The sequence below is a fragment of the Coenobita brevimanus genome, chromosome 66, assembly GCF_032717465.1.
Source record: "Coenobita brevimanus isolate Jiangsu-jjx chromosome 66, ASM3271746v2, whole genome shotgun sequence".
Taxonomy (NCBI): domain Eukaryota; kingdom Metazoa; phylum Arthropoda; class Malacostraca; order Decapoda; family Coenobitidae; genus Coenobita; species Coenobita brevimanus.
Window position 1 is genome coordinate 1111546 of NC_137019.1, and position 19657 is coordinate 1131202.

The 19657-nt window shown below is 39.5% G+C and overlaps 1 protein-coding gene across 3 annotated transcripts in view; it reads left to right on the top strand.

Moving 5' to 3' along the window:
• LOC145405221 (uncharacterized) overlaps positions 1-19297 on the top strand; it is a 211249-nt gene extending 191952 nt beyond the window's left edge. For all 3 annotated transcript variants that reach the window (XM_080276641.1, XM_080276640.1, XM_080276642.1), the window contains 7 exons: positions 5762-6000; positions 8456-8690; positions 8966-9175; positions 9654-9827; positions 10298-10544; positions 14405-14492; positions 17906-19297. In XM_080276641.1, the coding sequence (XP_080132767.1) occupies positions 5762-6000; positions 8456-8690; positions 8966-9175; positions 9654-9827; positions 10298-10544; positions 14405-14492; positions 17906-18786 (2074 nt within the window). In that variant the 3' untranslated portion in view covers positions 18787-19297. The remainder of the gene's footprint in view (positions 1-5761; positions 6001-8455; positions 8691-8965; positions 9176-9653; positions 9828-10297; positions 10545-14404; positions 14493-17905) is intronic.
• The last annotated feature ends 360 nt before the right edge of the window (positions 19298-19657 follow it).

Sequence of the window (19657 nt, forward strand, 5' to 3'; positions counted from 1 at the left end):
TTGCCAGATTCATAGAGATAAAACTGTTCATACTATGGGGTGAAGTTAGCTTGCTGGTTTGAACTTGGCTTATTTTTTTATTTATTTATTTATTTTTTTTGGGGGGGCTCTTTTCCATCATAGCCCGTCAATCAGTGGATAGGCACAGTTGCCTATAAAAACTGCATTATATTAGTTGACTCGAGACCTGATGGAACGTCCACCCTCTTGCTGTTAATATACGCACTTCTCTTGACCTTGCGCACTTCAGTATTTTGTGTACCATAAGGAAGTAACCTAAAGCCATATATTTCCCAGATTTCATTGCCTCCCCTAGCGTAGTAGTCATGTGAAATAATATCAATTTAAGCTGAGAGGAACGCAGTGTGTGTGTGTGTGTGTGTGTGTGTGTGTGCGCGCGCACCTAAACATGATTTTTATACGCCTGTGAGCTCTTTCCGTTCCTTCAAACCATTTGCTCTAACATACTAACCCATACTTTATATTCACTAACCTCTTCACACTTTTTGCAATTTTTCTTCATCTCACCAGCAAAGATGATAGGTATAAGTACAGTAGTAGAAATCAGGTGTTGAGTTTAGTGTTTTGATATTCTCGTTAACACATTGTACCAGCACAGTATCAAAGTATACGGGTCATCGATGTCAGATGCGTGTTGATTAATATTTTTTTGCCCACATTTGTATTTATTGTAAGAACTTTTATCTCTTATTAATATTTTCTTATTTGTTGTGGTAGATTCTCCAGATTCATAACATATTAGTGAACATTTTTGTTTTTGTTTTCATTCCTATCACTCCTCCCACTTGACCCTTTTCATGGTTATGGTCCAGGGTAAAAATTAATAATAAGGGTCGTTCAAAGAGTGCAATATTCGCTCCATCCAACAGGCTTAAGGGCCGAATATTTGACTTTGTTCCATTACCTTGACCTTCGACTTCTCAAAATTGAATTACCTCATTCTTGCCTAACCCTTAACCCGTCCTTCACCATTAGTTTAAATCAAATCAGAGTTGATGGGTTGAGTTTGTCCAATGCTTTTGATCATCGACCTTTCCCTGTGATCTTGGCCTCTGACTTATAGATCTTACATTCGACCTCTGCCCTTGTTTTAATCAGAACATTTCCACAAAGTTTAGTTTACATCGGATAAAAACTAAGCTGACCTTGCCAAATGACCTTGACCCTTGACATTTTAAAAAACAATAGGTCAAGCTCTTGGGTGATCATCAACTCATCCACCAAGTTTGATTCAAATAAGATCAAAACTGTTCAAGTTCTTTTGCTTACACAGACCCATGAGTCGAATTTGACCTTACGCTGTGACCTTGACCTTTGACTTCTCAGAACTAAATTCCATCTTTACTGTTTGACTCTTAACCCTTCCACTAAGTTTGGCTCAAATCAGATGAAAACTGTTTGAGTTGAGTTTGACCTTTGACCTTTCCCTTTGATCTTGATCTTTTACTAATTGTTCTCAAAATCGGATCCTTTTATTCGTGTCTTACCCTCAGCGGTTGCACAAAAGCTGTTTAAGTTGAACCTGTGGTGTGACCTTGACCTTTGACCTATTATTGTAAAAAGTAGGGAGTAGCGGGTTTACTCATTGGCTGACCCTTAACCCATCCACCAAGTTTGGTTAAAATTGGATAAAAATGGTTTGAATTATTTTGTTAAGACACATTTGCATGGATCGGACTTTGACCCTGCCCTTTTACCTTGACCTCCGATTGTTTTATTTTATTTTTTTCTTAAGATTGAATCAGCCCATTCATGTTTTGATTAAAACTAGATCAAAACTGTATGTTATTTTGCTAACACATTGACAAACACACACACACACACACACACACACACACACACACACACACCTAAGCTACGAAGAAAGACTAAATAAACTGAATCTACCAACACTACAGGAGAGAAGGAAAAGAGGTGACATGATAATGCTATATAAGTGCATATCAGGAAAGGAGAAAATAGACATAAATGATTGCTTAACATATGGAGAAGCATCAGCAAGAGGACACTGCAAAAAACTGCATAAGAAGAGAGGTGATAAAGACGTAAGGAAATTCAGTTTCCCAAACAGATCAATTGATCAATGGAATGCACTACCGAATGAAATAGTGTGTGCCAAAACAATTCACAAATTTAAGGATATGTACGATAAATATGGTTTAAGACACGGGACAGTACGAGCTTGACTCATTCCTGTAAAGATACAATTAGGTAAGAACAAACACACACACAGATAATGTGTTGAGTAAGGATGGAAGTTTAGAGGGTGAAGTGTTTGAAAGGGTACAACTAGGAAGAAAGGTTGCTGGTTCTTTGAAAACAGTGATAAGGAACAGGGAAGTAAGCATGGAAGTAAGAAAGTCACTGCATGACAGTATTGTGATACCATGCCTAAAGTATGGAAGTGAAGCTTGGACCTTTTTGGAAGGACTCAAGTCGAGAGTGAGAGCAGTGGAAATAAGTAATTTAAGAGGAGCCTGTGGAGTCACATGGAGAGACTGGCTGACGAATGAGGATATAAAGGAGCGTTGTGGTGTGGATGTGGATGTGGATGTGATAGGAAGCGTTATGAGGAACACACTGAGGTGGTTTGGCCATGTGGAGAGGATGGAGGGTGAAAGACTGACGAAGAGAGTGTATATGAGTGAGGTGGAGAGGGGAAGAGGGAGGGGGTGGAGAGGTATATGAGAGAGGGGGGTGTGAGTTGGGAGCAGGGCAGTGAAATGGCGGGGGACAGGGCGACTTGGAGGCGATTTGTTTGTGGCCACCCCAAACGGGATTGAGGCGTCTGGCAATAGATAGATAGATAGATAGGAGAAAATATACACTGAGGTGGTTTGGGCATGTGGATAGGATGGAGGGCGAGAGGTTAACGAGGAGAGTGTATGCAAGTTAGGTGGAGGGGGGGAGAGAAATGGGGAGGCAAGGGATGAGATGGAGGGATGGAGTGGAGTGGTATATGAGAGACGGGGGTGTCAGCTGGAAGCAGGGCAATGAAATGGCATTGGACGGGGCTACATGGAGGCAATTTGTTTGTGTCCACCCCTTACGGGATTGAGGCGTCTGGCAATAGATAGATAGATAGATAGACAGGATACTGTTGTTAAGAACTTCACATTCTGTGGAGTTCTTATTGATTTTGTAGATATTCTTCTTTTTTTTTTGAGGGGGGGGGGAAGACCTAGAAAGCTGGTGTTCCAAGACTGTTCAAGATAGAGACATTTTCGGGAGTGATGTGTCTTGGTTACAGGCTCCTTTGGGGGCAAAATTATTTTCCTAGTGCCAGCACCTTTTATGTTATTTTTTCAATTTTTTTTTCAATTTTTGCTATCCTGCACAGCAAAAACTATGGAATCAACTGCTTTTTCAATTGTTCGAGTATGTAGTCATCAGTATATGCTAGTGCACCTGGGTACTGCTATCGAGATCCAATAAATACTTTTTGACACACAGTACTGAGGAAAATCAGAGTGGCCGCCTCATGCCTGAAAGTGCTAAATCAGAAAGTATTTGGCCGATTTTGAATAACCTTGGTGGAAATGTAGTGGGTCATGAGTGAACATGATTTGCGTAGTATGAATGACCTTGACCTTGATCTCAAGGTCACAGGTCAAAATCTGTAAAAGATTTTAAGTCATACCAAAAGTCACTTAATATTAGGTCTACAATGATAAAAGTACTGTATTTTCATCTGGAATGTGGAGTTCTTTGAATATTGCTTCAGTTATTTCAGAATTCTAGTTATTATTATTGTTGTTGTTGTTGGAGTTCCTGCTCATTTTAATATGAATCCATTGGACGACAGGGTGAAGTTACCCTTCTCCATCCCACCATCCTCCTTTCATGAGATAAGAGGGGAAATGAAGGCTGTCTGTAAAACTGAGCTGTCCAATTATCAGTATATTGGTGCATGTGTGAAGGAATACCTCTCCAGCACCAGATTTTAGAGTATATGAATTCTGCCAGCATTTGCAGACAAGTACAGCACTGAAGAAACGAAAGCAGAACATTCAGAAACAAGAACACACCAATGCTGTATGTATATATAAAGGAAAAGGGGATTAATCCCCGAGCTAGACCTCATCAGATCATACAGTATAGCCCTGCTAGGGTTACAGGAGAGCGCTACCCCTCCCAGCACAGCAGCCACCAGGCAGGGCGCGAACTCGCAACCTCATGATTACGAGCCCGACACCCTACCACCGAGCTACCGCGCTCCCCTGTAAAGGAAAAAAGGAAATACAGTACTTTAAAAGTCTTTGTCATCTTTCTGTGTTGCTAGTTTAAGGTAGGAGAGTAGGACAGGGTAGTAGATTGGTGAGCAAGAATATGCCACTAGTTATCTTTATATTGTTGGCAGATGATGGCCACCATTTTGAGGTTAAAAGGCTAGTTCAAGGTAGTAACATGCATATACTAATTTCCGAATTTCCAAACTGCCCTCTTCTGGGTTTCAGTCATACTATCTGTGCCTTCATCAATAGCATCCTTTCTGGTCATTCTATAGCTGCTGTTGTAGACAGCCACCATTCTTCTCCTAGATCTGTCAACAGTGATGTTCCTCAGGGCTCTGTCCTATCACCAACTCTTTTCCTTTTATTTACCAATGACCTTCTAAGGCGTACATCTAACCCTATCCACTCATACCCTGATGATTCCACCTGTCACCTTTCTATTCGGTTCCCACAATGTCCATCTCAGCAGTTACTTCAGCAAACAAGGGATGAGGCTATGGCACACCTAATGTCTGACTTGGCTCTTATCTCTGACTGTGGTAAAAGTAATCTTGTTGTTTTTAATGCATCAAAAACTCAGTTCCTACACCTATCAACCTTACAAAATCTTCCACAGGAGTACCCACTAATATTTGATAACATCCAACTGTCCTGCATCATCCTTAAACATAGTTAGGGTTTCATTCTCTCGGGATTTATCTTGGAAATAGCATAGTACCCATACATCTCTTGTAAAATTTGCTTCCAAGAGATCAGGTGTGCTGACTCCATACCTTCTTTACCCCTGCACAGTTGTTGGCTTTATACTCAGGTTTTATTTGCCCATGTGTAGAGTACAACTCTCATGTGTGGAGAGGCTCCCTATATACAGCTCTTCTCAACAAAGTGGAGTCAGAGGCTTTTTGTCTCATTATCTCTCCTCCTCCTATTGGCTTCCTTCAACTTCTGTCTCTTTGCCACACTGTTGCAACTTTATCTTTTTTCTATTGCTATTTCAGTGGTCACTGCTCCTGGGAACTATCTGCTAGCATCCCTCCAACTTTATGACAGGTGTGTAGCACCTGTCTAGCAAACTTTCATCCCTTTTCTGTTTAGCTTTCTAATACTAGAGTTAACTGATACTCCCAGTCCTTCATTTATACAACAGGTTAAGTCTGGAACTGTCTCCCTGTCTGTATTTCCTGCTTCCTATGATCTCCATTCTTTCAAATGCAGTGTGTTCAGGCATCTCGAAATGAATGGATCTTGATTTTGGCGCTCTGTTGTATTGTCTTTTTTTTTTTTTCTTGGAGGGAATGGTTTGTGGGCTCCTTGCCTTTGGTTCCTTCTTCCTTGCATAATATATATATATATATATATATATATATATATATATATATATATATAGGTAATGAACACTGTTCTTTTTTAGCAAAACTGTACAACAGATTTTTTTTTTTTTTCTTACAATACATAGTGCTTGTACTGCATACTATACTTCATTCTTTCTTTCCTCCCCTTCCCAGGAGTCCTTCTCGCAGTAGGTTTGCCTGGAAGCGTCGAGGCCTGGAGAAGAGCAAATCATTAGACCAGTCGGAGTTCTTGGCTTCCCTCAACAGCACTGGGCCAGGCAACAGCAGTGCTGATGGTGGAGCAGCAGTGGTGGCCAGTAACTTGACTGCCTCCTCCATTGCAGTGTCAGCTACTGGCAACTGGACAGAGGATGAACAGCGAAGAGAAAGTGACTCAGATGAGTTTGACAGAGGTGAAGACATTACATTTGTAAAATGCTAATTGTTATTAATTGTTAATGGTAGTGCACATTACATGACTGTCACACTGCCTTATTGCAGAATTTCAGCATATCAGAATACCTTTATTCCCCAAACTGCTTCTCTTTGGAACTCTTTTTCCCAAATTAATTTCCCCCAAGACTTCAGCCCACAGCAGTTCAGGTCCAACTGTTAAAGATTTTTTATGAATGAAGGAAACCTGTAATGTGGTGTATGTATTTTTTTTTTTTCTTCCTCTGTTTATCTTTAAAAAAAAAAAGTATTGTTGTTATTTTTGCATTATTATTGTGGTCCTAGGCATATCTGGACCCAAAGGATTACAGGTTGAAGTTACCCTTATCTACATTTCACCCTTCTTTTAGGGGATAGGGAGGGAGCTGAGGGGTATTCGTTCATTCGTTTCATCTCCTCAGTGAAGGCTGTGTCAGTATTGCTGTTATTTTTGCATTGTTATTGCTGTCCTAGATTTATCTGGACCTAACGGACTACAGGCTGAAGTTACCCTTTTCTGAATTTCACCATCCTTCTTTTGGGGGATAGGGAGGGAGCTGAGGCGTGTTTGTTCATTCGTTTCATTTCATACACAAAGGCTCCAACATGTTTGCTTTCATCGGTTTTGGTCATTTAAAAGTGGCTTTCCACACTGCCCAGTCTCTAGCATCCGTTCTCTTCAGTCCCATACCTCTGAGATCACAATCTTGAATCAGCTATATCCTCAATGTTCATTCCTTTCACCATCTGCACCCAGTTGTCATCCTCCAACATCTCCTTATGCCCAAACCATCTCAATCTACCCCTTCTCATCACAGCACTATTATATTCAAGTCCCATCCATCCTCTCAACTCGTCATTCTCAGTCTTAACCCTTGTCAAAGATGTTGATGTACAGTATGTTTATTCAAGAGTCGGGACACTGGCCATATGTGCATTCTCTAATAAGATAGAGACACCAGTGGTATGACTTCCCTGTATTTTGAGAATGATTACTTGGAGTTTAGGAAGTGTGACATTCTTTGATAATTCATAAACTGGGGACACAAACTTTTGTAGCAAGAGAATGATTTTTAATGTAAATTTATCATATATGGTAACAATGGCCAAAATTTTTCTCTTCACATCTGTGGTAGAATGAAATACAGGTGAAATAAAACAGACATTTCAGTAGAAATACAGTACAGTAGTATCATTTCTGAATGGAAGGCCACAAGAACTTTGATCAACATTCTGGGATGTTACCCTGGAGATGCTGAAATATTGGTACTAGACAATAATACAGAAGCACTGGAGGAAAGACTTGTGGATATTAGCTGTGTGTTGGAGGAGGGAAGCCAAAGGATGATTGAGGGAAAAGTGCGACTTTAAGGTTTTTATGTGATAATGATACAGGTATTTGTGATGTATAAGAAGTGTTTTGCTGGATGGTAGTGAGGCTTGGCCTGTAAGAGAATAGAGTACAATCAGATTGGAATTTACAAAAATTGGATGATTGTGATGGATAAGTAAAAAACTCAGTGAGTGACCGAACTGAAAATTGTGTTCTGCTAGTGAGAGTTGGCATTAGAGATTACTGTATCACAGAGCTGATGCAAACTGGTAGGTTGAGATGGTTTGGACATGATGAGGAGGGAGAAGGATGTCTGTTTGAGAAGAGTTATAAATGTGAATGTGGAGGGAAGAGTGCCCAGTGGCAAACTGAGAAAGATGTGGGATGCAATCCCACATGAAGGGCTCCGGATTAGGAGATTACAGGGTATGCAGGGTAATAGCTCAGGATTACAATGCATAGAGAGCTGTCTTTGAGTGAAAGAACTTAAATATGCTAGTGTGGTAAATGGTCTGTAAATGTAAATGTGTAAAGTACAGTACAGGCTCTATAAAGAAACATGGTATTACAGTCCAATAGTTCCTAATTTTGTACTGTAGATTTATTCCTATTACTTGCTGTGTTTAAGGAAAATCACTTTAAGAGAGGGTTGTGTTCCAGCCTGAAAGATCATCTTATATATTAATTGGTCATGTACGGTCCAGGGCTACTATTGAGTACAGTATCTTACGGTTACTAATGTTGTGATTGTATGTACTAAACATTACTGTCCATAAGCAATACTGTACATTTATAAAGAAATAGTGAAATGTGGAAATAAATGTCAGTGTGAATTATTTCACGCATGATCCTTTACGACACATTCTGACTGGTTATATAAATATCCCTCAACTCCTTCCCTTTCCCATGAAAGGAAAAAGAGGCCAGTATAATAAGGGCAATTTTAGGCTGCAGTTCACTGATTTAACATCCAGATGAGTCTGGGTGACAGTAATAATATAGTAAACGGTTAGTTAAGTGGAAGTTTGATGTCAGAGGAGGTAGTTACTGTTTAGCAATAATGTATGCACCAGGTCATGATAACTGTTAATCAACACCTTCAGGTGGCCAGAGTGATTCAGGAGGTGGCTTTAGTAGTGAACCTGACATTGCCTTAGGCAGTGTGCTTGCCACCAGCAGTAGTGGTGAGCCCTTGGTGGATCCCAAGAGCTCCTGGTGGCGGCGGTTGGAGGTTCGAGTAGTTGCAGCTGTGGGAGAATTACTCAGGGATTTTTCTGAGGTAGCAGAGGAGGAACAGCCAGATGGTGATCCAGAGGGAGACCCACTCACTGTCAAGAAGTAAGTTAGGAGTGTATCTCATTTTCTTTCTTCAGCAAGATGGAGCAGTTTCCCATCTGTTACTGAATGTAATTTTTGCTCTCCAAGTAGAGATACTACAGCGCTTCATAATGAGCTTGTATTATAGATTATTGAACTTCTTCAGTATATTTTTTCAACCAATAGATGTTTGCAGTACAGTAATATGTTGTTCGTGATGACAGAATGTGATAGAGTAAGCAACATAACAATTATGCAATAAGCAAATCACTCATGCACATCTTGAACCATTCTAGACTGAAAGAGAACATCCTGAGATTTGGGAGTGTAATGCGACCCCTAACAGAGCTGTCAGAGATGGTGTGTTCCTTATTGCGATGGGAGTCGCCATCAGCCACACTGCTAGCACTGGTGGTCTACCTCTACTGTGTCACGTGTGGTTGGCTTCTCACTTTTGCACTTACTTCTGCCATACTCAAGCTTTCACTCAACTACATGAAGAAAAGGTGCAGCCACCTAATCATTATACAGTAATTTGGTATTTTCTCTTAGCCATTTCAAGTTCTCCAAGTATTAATCTTTTTTGTATTTTGTCTGTTCCTAAATACCCTGTATACAGTGCTTTACAGTAGTGTGTGTTTGCCTGTGTGTTAAGGACAAATTTAATGCTGCTGTGGAAAGAACAGATTCTGATAGCCAGTATTAATTATTTCTCTGACCTGAAGTATTAGCATAGTACTGTAATGATAATTTTGATATTTTGGTAGGACATAGGTAGGTTATCACTTTGTAAAATAAGGAGAGGGATGTGATATACTGTATACTGTATTAGTAATTCATGTGCAATTTCTTTTTTCTTTGTTATGTACAGATCCTTGTTATTCACATGTAAAGAATCCTGCAAAAATTTTTATGGGTCTTATAAAGAAAGCTGTAAATATATCAGATAATATCTGTACCTTAATTTTGATCTCACCTGCTCAGGGGATGGCTGCAGTTAATGCTACGAGGGCTTCGAAGGGGCGAGCGAGGTGAGACGATTGAAGCTGGAGCAGGGGAGACGGGGCTTGGGGACAAGTTTGCCCTGGTGCTGCAAGTTGCTCGCCGTGTCCAGAATCAACTGGGTGCTGTGTCAAATGCTGCAGAGAAGCTCAAAAAGTTAGTTCTAGTTATCTTTAAAAGCCTTTTGTACCATATATCTTTGTAGCATGGCACCTTGAGGGATGCCATGTTTGGATAAAAATTATGAAGTCTTTCAACCTTGTTAGAAGTCTTTGTCATCATTAGGTAAAACAGATTACCGAAAATGTGATGAGGCAGTGTAATATGAAATGTATCTGGTACTCTAAGTGGATATAAACTGTCATTGCCTGATGTTAATTGATCAACAGTACTTAACCCCATCAGGCATTTTGATGCTGTGTTCAGTTTTCATGCTTTAAGTAAGGATTAGAACTGCAGTCATTTAGCTTTCAATATTGAGGTATTTCAAGCTTTGTAGTTCAACATGGAATTTTCATCCTTATGAAATTTATTGGAATGGCAACCCGATGTCTAAAGTAATAAGATTAGGTATAGTATTTTGCTACTTGAAAAATTTACCTAATTCTCAGGCTATCTCACCTCAGCTTGTTCCTTTGGGAGCATGAGGCCACTCAGCGCCTGTACTTCTTCTTGTGTGTCCTGCTTCTGGCCTCGATCTTCCTACCTGCAGCCCAGCTCTTCACACTTGCTGGGGTCTACTTAGGTATCAAGCTGTTTGTCATGGATTACATATTCTTCCGCTATCCCAGAATCAGGCTTAAATATGATTCCACTTCAAGGCTGTGGGACACTCTGCCTACTGATGCTGATCTGGAGCGCCGAGGAGAAAAGGTAGGTTTTTACACAACATGAAAAAAAGAATATTAGTACAAAGTTTAGATGATGGATTGGGGCATATTTATCAGACTTATCTCTTTATCCCTCATTAGAACACTGCGTTTTGCTGTGAATAGAAAGCACTGTAACAAGATGGCAGATACTGAAAGAGTTAAGATTGTGATTAATTATCATGGTTAGAGAGAGTGGATAAGCGATCATTGTTGAGACTGTCAGCATAAAGTACAGTGTATGTAGACTGACATGAGAGACAGGGAAAGTTCCAGAAGACTAGAGGAAGGCAATAATAATTTTGCTGTATGAAGGAAAGAAATAAGGAAGAGTGTAAGAATCACAGAGGGATTAGTTTAAATCAGCAAAAATGTATGGTAGGGTGCTTATCGAGAGTGCATAACATAACAGAAGAAAGCATAGGTGAAGAATGGTGGATTTAAGGTAAGGGACTTCTAGACCAGATATGGCGTCTTTTGTGTAGAAGTACATGGCAAAGAATGAGAGGCTATGTGTTGCATTTATGGACATGGAGAAGGCTTATGGTAGGGTGGATTGGGAAGGGTTATGGATGTATTATATTGTATGGGAGGGAGTATGTTGAGGGCAACAAAACCCTTTTATTTATTTATTTTTTATTTATTTTTTTTATTAATACTGCAAGTGTCACAGTGGGGAAGAAGCTTAGTGATTCTTTTAATAGTGTAGATGTAAGACAAGGGTGTGTTATGCCACCTTGATTGTTCAGTATATACTGTAAATATATGGATGAAGTAGTGAAAGAGATGAAAATGTGGACATCAGGTATAGGAGCAAAACTGAAACTCAGTGACAGTGAATAGAGTCTTGAAACCTGCTTGTATACTGATAATGCTTGTTTAATGGCAGCAAGTAAAAGTGACCTGCAAAAGGTAGTGAATGCATTTACTGTAGTCTTTACAAGAAGAAATCTAAAAGTGAATGTGAAGAAAAGTAAGATGGTGGTATTGTCATAAAAGACTTTGTAGATACTTGTAGAGAAGTTTTGTAGAAATTCACTGTTGATTCGAAGATGAGGTCCTTACTTTCGCTGCCAACCAAATGTCACAAAAAGACTTTGTATATTCTTGTAGTGGAGTTTTGTAGATCATTTTTATATATATTTGACTTGTGGACGAGTGGTTGTTATAAGTGAGTAGTTTTGTAAGTAGATAATCTTGGTTCCCTTTTGTCATGCAATGACAGGAGAGGTAAAGAATAGTATGGGACTATTTTTATTTGTCTTGGAAATATTAACAAAGTCTCTCACACACAAGTGAAGTATAAGTAGAGACCCGCGAGCTACCTCCCTGTCTTGCTCTCTCTCTCTCTCTCTCTTGCCCATGTTGCTAGGCTCGTTCTCCCTACTACCTGCCGGTTCTATGGCCTGTCTCCTTCTGCCCTCTGCTTCCTAAATTCTGGTGAAGCAGGGGTCGTGTCACATGTGTTACACTGTGGTTGGAAAGTTCCAGAAATCTGTGTGTGAGTATGTGTGTATGGTCACTAGGCTTTGTTCGTATGCTGTCTCACTGACACACTACCTACATCATCCCCTGACTTGCTACTTCCTGTGTATTGTCAACATTTCCTCAGTTAACTTGCAAGATCATTTCCCTTTCCCAGGCTTGCCTGGAGCTGTCTATCTATCTATTTATCTATCTATTTATTATGATTTGTAATTATAATATGGAGTCCTGACAGTATTTGAAAGGAAGGAGTAGAACACGATAGACTTTGGCAGGCAGCACTGGGTAGAATGAAGAAACACAGTGAATTCCAGGATACAGATGGGAGATGAAATGCTTGAGGAGATCGATAGTTTTAAGTCTCTGGGAGCTGTATTGTGTAAATATGACAAAATGACAGGTGAAGTCAAAGAGAGGTCTCTTCAGGTGAGAAAAGCAATTGGTTAGCTCAGTTGTATTTCAAGGGTAGGGGGGAGTTAGCACAGAGGTTAAGAGAGCCCCACGTGCGAGCATCTTACTACAGTACTTACACTTTCATATGGGAGTGAAACCTGGACAGTGAGCAACAGAGAGCTGTCTAGGTTGCAGGATGTTGAAATTACTTTCCTGAAACAGCTGTAGGCATGGGGAGGGGAGAGTGTGCAAGAAATAGTGAAATTTATGGACATCATGGAATGGAAGAAAAATATATAGAAGTGAAGTGTGTAAATATTGAGTGGATGAAGAGGAATACAGTACACTGAGATGGTATGGACATGTACTAAGAATGCACATAGATGTGGTGCCAAAGAAAGTATGTGAAATTGATATAGAGGACAGTGTTAGTAGAGGCAAACATTATGTGGTGTGGAGGAAGAGAGTGGAACAGTACATTGAAAAAAGAATGGGAAGAGGACAAGAAGTATTTGAGAAAGTGAGAAAGGTGTGTGAGGGTAAGGTTCTCTGGAGGTGCTTCTGTCATGATCATCCCATGTCTGAGGGTTCTCAGGAGGGAGCAAGGCATTGGAAATGATGATGACAATGAATAGTGATCATGAGAGATAGTAGTACTGTACAGTGTATGGATTGGCTGAAGAATAAACGCACCTTGGAGCTATGATATTTTCAGCCTGAAATGAGAATAATTTGCCAGCCAAGTAGTTTTTATGCATGAGAGTGGAAGATGTGACACTCACATGGAATAAAGACAATATCAGAAGATAGTGCAGTATAGTATATGGGTACTGTATATGAAATGTAGTCTCATATCTGTTAATCCATTCAGCTATAAGAAACTGTATGGCCTTTGACAGGGTGAATTATAAAGTGTTCTGGACCACGGAAACATTTAAAGAAAATAGAAATTCATGTTTATATGTAGGTAATTCTGTATCAGTGAGAAATTGAAGTACAGGAGGCAGTGGATGTATTACTACTAAGAGAATTTGATAGGTATGTGAAAGATGTAAGTATGACATAGTGGAGCACAAGGAATAAAGTTTTTGGATGAGTGGAGGCAGAGATAATATTTGAACACCTGAAAAGTGCTTTAAGAACCTTGTGATACTTTCCTCCATTGAGTCAGTGGTGTCGACATCCAAAGAGGAGTAAACTTTATTGCTCCTGCTACTGCCATTTAGTTGTAGGGTGAGGGAAACATCTTAGATTAGTCACTCACTGTGGCAGAGAATGAGCAAATATCTGTTGGGTATGTGAGGTGTTTAATGAAGAGACATCTGATGCTTTCACTAAATGTAACAGAGTACAGATTCACCTTAGCCAGTAGTCATTTATGGCTTAGAGTGCCTTTGCCTACAGCTCTTGAGTTCATTCATTATGTCAGGACCACCTTAATTAAGTGGAAAGTTGGGGGGAAGGAGAGAATAGGATTTTGGATAGGGAAAAAAAAAATCTGGACACAGGTGATATAGGCACCCAACCCATACTACCTGCCGTCATCACAAAACCCTTCACTGTACCAATTTACATTACTATAGATTGATAAAGTGACATATTCACACACCACCTGGGACAATTAGCTTTGTGTCAGATGAGCAGGTAAGATGTAAATTGCACTTTTGCAGAATTTTAGGGAAGGTTTGTATGATTCTTCACATTTGGAATTCTTGGTTCCACCCTTGAGATGTTCTGTCAACCCCACAGTGCTTAGTACCATAAAAGCAACAAACATGACTCATGGGAGCCTCCTCCAGACTGGTTAAGAAGAGATTTATTATATTGTTTGCCTCCAGCTCAGTTATGCATAGAAACCAAATTACTTCATGATTGTTTAATTAAATATACAAAGTATTATTAAATGGGAATGTGAACATCATGCTGTTTTGGAAAAATACTTGAATTCATATGTACTTAGACCATAGATAAATTGTACTTCCTCAGGTTCGCACTGAGAATGGTAATTCATCTCCTGACCTCACTTCCTTCTTGGAGTTGTTCAACTTGCCAGCTTCTGAAACCCCTATACCAGGTAACTTTTCCATTATTATCACCACTGCAACCAGATGTTTACTTCGACCTCAACCTCTAATATATACAGTAGTTAGAAACATTACAAGTATAGTGCAGATACCAGTAAAACTTTTACACAGTGTAAAGGGAAAAATGTGAACATCTACACTGGGTTGGTACCTGTATAAATGTTTTTATTCTGGATGACTAACATTTTTGAGAGCTACACTATAAATCAGTGCCTCACTGTTACTTTTTTATTGTATAAATATTTTCGCCAAGATGTGGACAGTCTTACTCTGAACTAAAAGTACCCTGGCTGTTATGTTAGAAAACTAAATTATGACCCTACAGTTTTTTTCATTCATTCATTCATTGCCAGACGCCATGTATCCCAGACGGGGTGGCCAAGGGCTTAGAGTTAATTGTTTTTCAGGGAGGGGCACTAATCCTCCACCAACCCCACGACTCGTTTTAATTACATAATTTATTTACTGGTGGATTCTGCCATTATTTCAGAGATGGAAGTCTTGAAACTGGGGGATATCAAGAGTAAGTGCTTGTGCCCTGTTAAACCTAGCTGGTCTGATTCTTTGGAAGGTAGCATACTTCCCCAAAGTAATTGTAGCTCAGCATGGGTTAATGGAGCTGCTTCAACAGATAGGCTTACAAATGTATGAGTTTGTTAGTGGTTTAGTGTGCAGATTGGTTCAGAGAAACAGAATATAGTTTAATTAATTAATTAATTAAGTACGGTCATATAGTTAGATATGATAAGTAGGGAGAAATCATCACTAAATAATCTTGCAGGGAAGTGGTTGGAAAGAAAACAAAAACACAAATGCAGTAGAACAATATAGTTGGAGTTATGAGGGAATGGTGAGTTAGGAATTGAAGGACTAATTATATGAAGTTATATACATACCTATAGTGGTCTTTTTGTCATGGTCATATTTAGTGACATATTGGGATACAGGGCAAATTTATGAGGTTAGTGGTTGGGATGCCTATTACACAGTACTACAGTTCTTAATACATCCATCTTTTCCGGCACAGTTGTCTGTCCTCCTCTGGTTATATTTAACAGTTTTGAATAATTTATAATTTTTGTCTTCTGTGAGTATGTCTCATCTGGTGTTGTAGAGAGACTCCTGTATGTGGTAGCACCAACATAACCAGGCAGCTCCACTGCTTCGTTATACAACCATTCCTTAATTGGCCCTGAAAGAAGGATGGTGAACTGCAGGAGAAGGGCAGAATAAGCTTGCAGTCCATCAAGTTCATGCTTCAGATGAGCCTGGAGCCACAGCAGCATGTCTTTATCTTATACTTTTTTTTTCCAAGAAGTCTTTCTGTTATGGGTGTTCCGTGCAGTACTAGTATCTTCTCATAAACTCAGCTGCTGTATCTTGTTGGATATTGAATCATGTTTTGCAGCCTCTGCCTTATTATACCAGTAACTTTCAGATACAGAAAAATACAATGGACCTTTGAGTAGCTTGGCTAATGGACACCATGTATGTGGGCCCCATCATCCTATAATAATAAAGTGAAAGTATTTATCATATCTCTAGCCAGGCCTCCACTTGCCCACTTAAAACCATACTTGACCTCAGTTTACATGTTGGTATTCTTTATAAAGATGTAGCTACTCTGCTTAGGTATAATAGATGACAGAAAGCGACATTAAAGAGGTCTTTAACATCCAATACTGTCAGGTAAAGTATTAACCAAATTTTTACACCAGCTGCTACTTGTCCACTAAAAACCATGGTATTATTACCCGAACTTGCCTACTATGTGCTGTCTTAGGATATACCCTACTATACTGAGTTAAAAGAGCCATAAGACAGTGACAGTAAAGAGGTTTACAGCAACTGATATGATCACAGTATCTTGTGGATGATTCTGTCAGTTTATCCTAGTTTTTACTGACACCTTTGTGTACAGTGCCTGATGAATGAGTCATGTCTGAGTTAGCTGCACATATGATATCTGTATAATTTTGGTGCCCATCGTAGTTAATATGACTGCATTATTTTGCCAAAATTGCATATATCTCTTTTGTGTAAGATCCTTCATCCATTTATTCAGTGCAATGTTACCTTTGGGTAACTCTGCACTGAATGAAAAGCCAAATAATTTTCTGTAATCCAGGAAACCATTTGCAACTTTGGGTAATAACCTCATCAGAAGTTGTGAGATGCAGCCTATTAAGCATCACCAATGTAGAAACTGAAATTCGTTCATTCATTCATTTATTCATCATCTAATCCTGTGTTGCCCCACAAGGAGCATAGGAGCCTGGAACTAGATAAATTTGTCCTGACATTTAAAATGAGAGTGTCCAGCCTCACTCATCCCTGAGTGGCATTACATAAGCAGTGAATTCCAACCACCCCTTGGATATAAACCTGCACAGGCTTAAGCTGATTAGAGTGCCTTAATTGCCCACTAAACCACCAGGGGCCATAATTTGGTTATATGGTCACCATCCAGCATAATAAATAGTTTCCTGGTGTACAGGAAACCATTTGGGTTGTCACTCCATGTAGAGTCACCCATACACAGAAGGAAGATGAAAGAATGAAGGAAAGAAAGAAGGAAGAGAGGAAAGTCACCCGAGAGCAGCGTTACATCAAGTGAATGGATGGTGAGCACCCCCACCTGCCACTAATTATGACATTTTCTTCCTTAAAGTTAACTTTATCAGTCCAGTGTTTCAGATGTTTGTTGTTGTAATATAGGTGAGAGTCCAATTTCTAAAGTCCTGTATTGGAGCTCTGTGGCATGTGTACTACTTCCAGCTACATAGGCCTGGATGTCTGACCTAGCAAATGATATCAAGGATTTGCAGATGGGGTATGGGATGGATCAAATTTTTCTCTTCTGTTCACTTCGTATCCTTAACAAGTTCTGATGTGCAGTGCCATATATATCAAAAAGAAGGAATGTGTGTTAGTCAGGTGGGTCAAGGTGCCCCATCATTTGAGTCTGAGGGATTGTTGGTGTTTATTGCTCACATAATGCTACTCAGGTGAAAGCAACTCTTTAACTTTGCCTAAATATCTGAATAGAATAGCCTTGAGAGACTCTTTTAGGGCAATAAAGGATTGGATACTGGATGGTTTATAACTTTAAGGAAATGAATGTTTGTATTTTTTCATGGTCGTGTGTAATCACAAGAACTGTTTTTTCCAGTAATACTGTATTTGAGAGAGAAACTGGTTTGCTAATTATTAAATGTGGTAAATTAATACTGTTTGTCCTTTTTTTATTAGAACTGAGAACATATTTCAAATGAGGTAACAAAGTACTGTACCAGTACCAGTATTAATGCTTGTGTGATGGTGCCATAAATTTATCTTGCTGTTTCTTTTGCTGATGACCAGAGTATGAATCCTAAGTAATTGGGTTCTGCCTTTTCCACAGGCTGGCAAGGAGGTCGACGGTGTACACTTGTCAATCGTGACCGCTCACTCACCTCGGCTTTCAAGAACGGCCGTCTCTACCTCACCAACAGGTTAGGAAAGCAACAGGACAAACTCACCTCCACCTCATCCTCTTCCACTACCTCCACCACCTCCACCAAATTAACACTGCCCACTAACAAACTAGCTCCACCATCATCTAACAAATTAACCATGTCTAGCAGTAGCATCAGCATCAGCAGAGGAAGCCAGGGGATGAGGTCATCAGGGTCCTTCAAGTTAAATACAGAGATAGTGAGGAAGAGCAGCTGTCAGCCAGGCTTTCCTAAGATGCAAAATGAATCCTCCACATCATCAGGTCTCAGCTTTCTTAACTTGGGGAGCAGCAAGACACTGAAGACTAAAGACATGAAGGAATCTAAAGATGAATTTGTGGACTTTCTAGAGAAGATGCTTGAAGTAAAGTGTGATGAAGATGAACCTTTAACAGCATCACTGCTTCTCACCCAACCAAGTGAGGGTGGACAAAGTAGCCCAAAGTCATCCCAAATCCAAGATCATCTTTATGCCCCATTGATAAAAGAACCTCCATTATTGTTGCCTGGGAGAAGGAGAGGTAAGGGAGTTCTCTTACACTCTCTCAGTGAACAGTGTGAAAAACATGCAGATTCATCTGGAGATGAAACATTGACAAAAGACTGCTGTTCCTCCCCAGATGTAAGCACACCCAGCTTCAGTGAACACAGGACAGACCATGATATTAAAGTAAAGTCATTCAGAAAGTCTCGTCTTGGTAAACTGCGTGCACTAAGCACTGAGGATACAAAAACACGAATATCAGTTATTGACAGGCTGAATGAACATGTTTTCTATGCTGTGTGATGTCAGCAGAACAAAAGCAAAACAATTTAGTGTTTTAAGAGTCTGGTCATTATAACCATGTGCCTAATTATTAAACAGTATTCACACAATAGTGTTGAAATGAACCTTATATTTCATCTTTGAATTTGACACAATGACTGTAATGCGAAACATAAAGCTAATGGAAAAGAAATTCAACCATTCAACACATATATAGTATTTCATTCTTGACGGTGTAATACCTATTGTAATGAAATTTAAGTGTCACTCCTAACCGCTCCTGCAACCTGTGATAATAGATCTTGTTGTCAGTATGTGGTGACAAAAGTGTACTATACAGTAGTGATTCATCAGAGGCTTTTTGTTTCAGTTTGCACTTGTCTTCTCTATTGTCGTCCATAAATGTTTAGTCGGGTACACTACTATGGCTGTGGTCAGATGATTTAGAAGTAATTTATTCATTACCAGTTCACATGATTTGTATCCGGGCTAATGTTGTTCTTAGTTGTTATGGACATTAATATACAGTATCTGGAAGTATAAACATATGTGCATTGCTTTTATTCACCCCCACATTATTTTGTGCTGGTCATATTTAACTACCCAACAGTGTACCTATCACTTGGGTAAGTTATGTTCAGTTGGCAGTTTTGCCTTTTCCTCAAAATTATGATTTTGAGATTTTTATATGTGTGTAGGTTGTAGGCTAAGTAATAGATGATTGACTTCTCTTTACCTATGAATATTCAAGAAAGTACTGTATAATTATGTACAGGAAAAGCTAACCATTATTAAAGCATCTGCATAAGATAGACTCAGTCATTGTTATGTACAAAGAATGGCATGGTGTCAATATTCTTGTCACCCCAGTGCATAAGTCATGTGAAAGAGC